General features: G+C 51.7%; 1 protein-coding gene across 1 annotated transcript in view; it reads right to left on the reverse strand.

Moving 5' to 3' along the window:
• ythdc1 (YTH N6-methyladenosine RNA binding protein C1) overlaps nt 1-4881 on the reverse strand; it is a 15782-nt gene that overhangs the window by 4000 nt on the left and 6901 nt on the right. The window contains exons 2-10 of the mRNA XM_008301420.1: nt 4267-4368; nt 3868-4163; nt 3382-3787; nt 3202-3264; nt 2997-3091; nt 2804-2912; nt 2591-2708; nt 1860-1944; nt 1620-1774 (exon numbers count right to left, since the gene is read on the reverse strand). Of these exons, the coding sequence (XP_008299642.1) occupies nt 1620-1774; nt 1860-1944; nt 2591-2708; nt 2804-2912; nt 2997-3091; nt 3202-3264; nt 3382-3787; nt 3868-4163; nt 4267-4368 (1429 nt within the window). The remainder of the gene's footprint in view (nt 1-1619; nt 1775-1859; nt 1945-2590; nt 2709-2803; nt 2913-2996; nt 3092-3201; nt 3265-3381; nt 3788-3867; nt 4164-4266; nt 4369-4881) is intronic.

Genomic DNA, 4881 nt, shown 5'->3' on the forward strand with positions numbered 1-4881 from the left:
GTGTTGGGCTCACATGGAGTCCAGATGTTTGGTGTGAACCTGACCAGGACCACCACAGTGGATCATGGTCCTGACAGTGAAGCACGGCGGTGGCAGCATCATAATAGCAGGTGATACAGTTTAGAATCATCTGATGTCTAAATGATGTTTTATGCTGGTCCTGCAGTGTTCTGTAGCTTTGTTGTTGAAGGTTCTGGTCATCAGGTTCTACAGAATCTGATCTGTGGTTTGGACTGTCTGAATGTAACTTACTGTTTTCAATAACACGTCAGTGTCACTGGTCAGTGGCCAAAAACAAAATCTTCGTTTTGACAAATTTTGCTTCACACACACACAACAATAAAAACAAAGAAGAAGCCTGTGAAGGAGACAACATACCGCTTCTGATGCAATGAGGGAGGGGCAACACTCTGATTATTAACAACAGTTTTTCTCCTCAGTCCTTTTTTATAAACCCTCTTATTCTGAAAGGGTGAGGGGTGATGATGATGATGGTGCAGTCCTGTCAATCAAAACAAAAAGCCCCGCCCTCTGAGCCCAGCCCCGCCCCCTGCAGACAGACTGGTGTTTCTGTCGCTGCGTCGTCCTCCATATTTATTCTCCCACCACACACACTCCTTATTCCGTCCACACACACCAGCTGACCGTCCTCAGTGTGTGTGTCCATGTGGGTCATTCTGTCAGTCCAACAGGCTGCTTACAGTCCTTCACCTGAAATTTACCTGATTTCAGCAAGATAGGAGGCTCCGCCCCCAACACACCACACCTTCTGATTGGATAGTCCAGAGGCTCCACCCCAAAACACCACACCATCTGATTGGATAGTCCAGAGGCCTCCCCCCCTCCCCACCCCACATACTATACTTTCTGATTGGATACAGTCCAGAGGCAGCGCCCCCAAACCTACCAATCCTTTTGATTGGATAGTCCAGAGGCCCCACCCCCAACAGGTCAAACCTTTTGATATGGTAGTCCAGATGCCCCGCCCCCAACACATCACACCCTCTGATTGGATAGTCCAGAGGCCCGCCCCATTCTCCAACCTGCACCGCTTAAGGACCAGTCCTCTCTTTCTGTTTACTTCTACCTCGCTCGCCCCTCCATCAGTCCAGTGCTGCTCGTCCTCTCTGCTTTAATCCAGTCCAGCTACCAAACTTTTAGACTTTTAACCTTTGAAGTATCAAAATCCTGCAAAGACAAAGAGCTTAAAGAAGAAATTTAGCAGAAAACAAAGTTTAAACTTCACTTTCTTTTATCTCAGCTAATTAAATGTGAATTAAATTAAAATGATGATTTCAAATTCAACTGCTGCTCAGCTTTAGCCTCCATAAATGGAAAATTTAAATCCTGAACTGTGATCTATGCCTCTGTGACGCTAACGAGGATTTCTACTTCCTGCCTGACACCGTACAGACTTCGACCGCCGACGCAGAACGTGGCGTCACTCCGTTCGAAGCTCCAGACGGAAAAACAACAACCAGAGAGCTGGCTAGTGTGACGGCTAGCCGCCGGCCAAAGGCAGTGACCGTCTCCGTCGTCCGGCAGCAGGTGGCGCTGTGGTCGCCGCAGCAGAAGAAGAAGAACAGGAAGCTGGAGGAGGAGCTTGGTGATTGGCTAACCTTCCCGGCTCTCGCTGTGGCGGTCTGCCTCTGGGCCGCGGCTCTGACGGCGTCCGACGTTTGTGACGAACACGGCGAGCCACCTGGTGGACGTCCACGCTTTCGTCCAATGGGAACAGGGCACAGAGCTGAGCTCCGATGTCTGGCTGTATCTCCTGAAAAAATCAAATTCAAAGAGGTCAAACACTTGACAGGTGACAGGAACTGAGACACAACCAGAGAAGATGGCAGAGAGCCGACCTGTCCGTCACGTCCGATCTTCACGGGCTTGTGTTCGTTCCAGGGGTTGGTCAGGTGGGCGGTCTTTATGAACGGGAGCTCCCTCCTGTGGAGCAGAACACCTGAGTTACACCCCTCAGTTATACGTTTTGTATCTGAGACGTATAAAACGTACCACATGTTCAGGCTGTAGCATCTCCAGCCAGCAGCTGTTTGAAGGTAAAGTTCTGTTGCAGTTTCACCAGAGAACACCTGAATAACTCACCTGCCGTCAGAGTAGCTGGAACTGATGCTGCTGACGGTGCTAGGCTAATCCTAACCCTGAGAGGTTAGCTGTGCCTCCTAGCCTGCAGCTAATGCTAGCTGGAGCACGAGCACTAATGTGTTTCTAAAGTCAGGTTAACTTTAACTCTCAGTTCTGCCGGACAGGAAAAACAACCTGCAGAAACTGAACAAGAAGCTCAAACACCAACACAAATCAGGACTTTAGCTGCTTTCACAGCAGCTAATGCTACGTTAATGCTAGCAGCTAAGTTAGCAGGCAGCCATAGATTAACCTAAAACTGTGTTTGAAAACAATAAAATATAAACCTTTAAGATCTGGACCTTAGAGGGAAACAGAAGAGACAGAAAACAGGGGAGCAGACGGAACTACAGGAGACAAGCTGGTATTGATTGTAATCAATGATCGATCAGTATGTAGCTTATGTTGAACCTGCTTCATGAGACAGAAGTCTGGTTCAGGTGTTTACCTGCAGAGCCAGTCGATCTTAAAGACTCCGCCCAGCATCTTGGCATTCATGCCAGCAGGAAGAACCCAGTGAATCGGAGAGCCGCCATGATGGGACTCCGATGCCAGACGAGCAAAACCTGCAGGTAAAAAGACGGCACACCGGTGAAGAAGAAGAAGGTGGTGGAGGACTGACAGCATGTGCGCCGTTGAAAACACAACTTCCTGTTCGCACCTTGGAACTTGCCGCTCTCCCTCACAGAGAAGACAAGAACGACACTCCGAGCCGAGCGGAAAGCTGCATTCAGCTTCTTCTCATTGACCGGCAGCGTCGACCAAACGCCCTGCATGCCAGAGACATCATGACATCAGCCGTTACATCATCACGCCATGACACACGACACGAGAACAACGGCGAGGCGGCGTACCTTTGCTTTGGCCAGCGACACATTCTCGTGGTTGTTGCTCTTGATGAGGAAGAATCGGGCGTCTCGTAGGATGTAGCGCAGCTTGCTGGTCGGATCTGGAATGAAAAGGAGTGACAGGCGGTAATCTGATTACTCTGGGCTCGGCGCTTTCAGAAACACGCTGCAGAACAACACAAGTGTTTCGTAGAATTTTGGGCCTCCTTACTCTCCATCCCTTTACGAACAGCTCGGACTGATGAGGACAGCTTCTCCCGCTTCTTTTCAGAACCTATCAGAATAAAAGCACAGGCTGAGTCATGCTGTGCATGCACTAGTACGTTTATACACACTTCAACATCAGAAAGGTTCAATATTGTCATTGGCTGTAGTTAGTTGTCATGGTTACCTGAGGCCTCGGAGGCGGAGCCTGAGCGTGCCGACTCGCCCTCATCAGAGAAGCTGACGGAGGAGGCGGAGCGCGAGTCACCGGCCTCGCTGCGAGTGTCGTAGTCGTTTCCTTCGCCGCCTCCTCGCCGTTCGTACTCGTCTTCTTCCTCCTCCTCCTCCTCCTCCTTCTCTCCCTCCTCCTCCTCTTCCTCCTCCTCCTCCTCTTCCTCCTCCATCCCCTCTTCGTCGTCTTCCTCCTCCTCGTCCTCCTGATCCTCCTCGTCTTCATCCTCTACGTGGGAGGCGGCGGGGGAGGAGCTTCCCGACGGCGGCTCTGAGCCGTACTCCGCTGCTGTGTCCTCCTCTGATTGATTGCCCTCTTCATGGGGGGAGGGGCTGGCGCGCCGCTCATCACGCCGCAGCTTCTGAAGACAAACAGGAAGTGAATCTGATTAGCTGACAGACTGATCACTGATTGGCTGTGGGGCAGTGAGGCGTACAGTACCTGGCTCAGAACCTCCAGGCCTCTCTGTGACTCTCGCCGCCGTGCGTCCTCTCCACCGCGGCTCCTGGTGGCCTCACGGGCCCCACGCCGCCCCTTTCGCTCCTCGTAGTATTCATGTCGGTAGGCCGCGGTGCTGTGGCGTCCACGAGGGCTGGACGCCTTTTTAGAGGAGGAGGACAGGGGTGGCCCTGGGGCTCTCTTATTGGTGGAAGATGATCTGGAGGGGGCGTGGCTCGAAGAGGGGCGGAGCCTCTTCAGATCCTGGCTGTCAGAGCGCTCACTCTTCCTCTTTGTTCCTGACAGACAGAAATCAGGGTTTACAATGTGTAGTACTGTCTGCAGTACCGTCTGTAGTACCTAAAGTACTGTGTGTGGTATCTGAAGTACTGTTTGTAGTACCTTTCTTGTCGCTGACGTCACGCTCTGTCTCAGGGTTGTAGAGTTCATCATCCTGATCTGGAGCTTCAGTCAGTAAATCCTCCAGAACATTGAGTTCTCCGTCTGAAACACAGGACACCTGTCTGAGACACACCTCAATTCAATTCAATTCAATTCGCAATTTATTGTCCTTGCACATGTCACAAGTACAGAGCAACGAGAAGAACAGTTTACATCCCATCCAAGAAACATATAAAGACAGTAACACCAGGGGGAGACAGGAGGGGAGAACTGTCGTGTCGCCCAGCTTGCGGGGCAGGCACAGTGTGGGATTAGGAAAAAAAAACACCTCAGCACATCAGCAACATGATAAAACATCACAACAAGACTCAAGACTTGCACATGTGGGAGGGGTTCAGACGCTGGGGAGAGCCTGCAGCCACGAGGCGCCTCGCATCAGCCCACAGCATCCTGGTCTGTGACGGCGGAGGGAGAGGGGGTGGAGCCAACCAGGCGGTGAGTCCAGGGGTGTGTGTGTGTTGTGTGTCTTCGTGTATGTGTGAGTCCATGGACTCCATCGCCGGCCAGACTCAACAGTGTCTCTCACGTCTGATGCAGGTGACGGGACACGGCCGT

This window comes from Stegastes partitus, unplaced genomic scaffold, assembly GCF_000690725.1.
Source record: "Stegastes partitus isolate 25-593 unplaced genomic scaffold, Stegastes_partitus-1.0.2 Scaffold1670, whole genome shotgun sequence".
NCBI classification, from domain to species: domain Eukaryota; kingdom Metazoa; phylum Chordata; class Actinopteri; family Pomacentridae; genus Stegastes; species Stegastes partitus.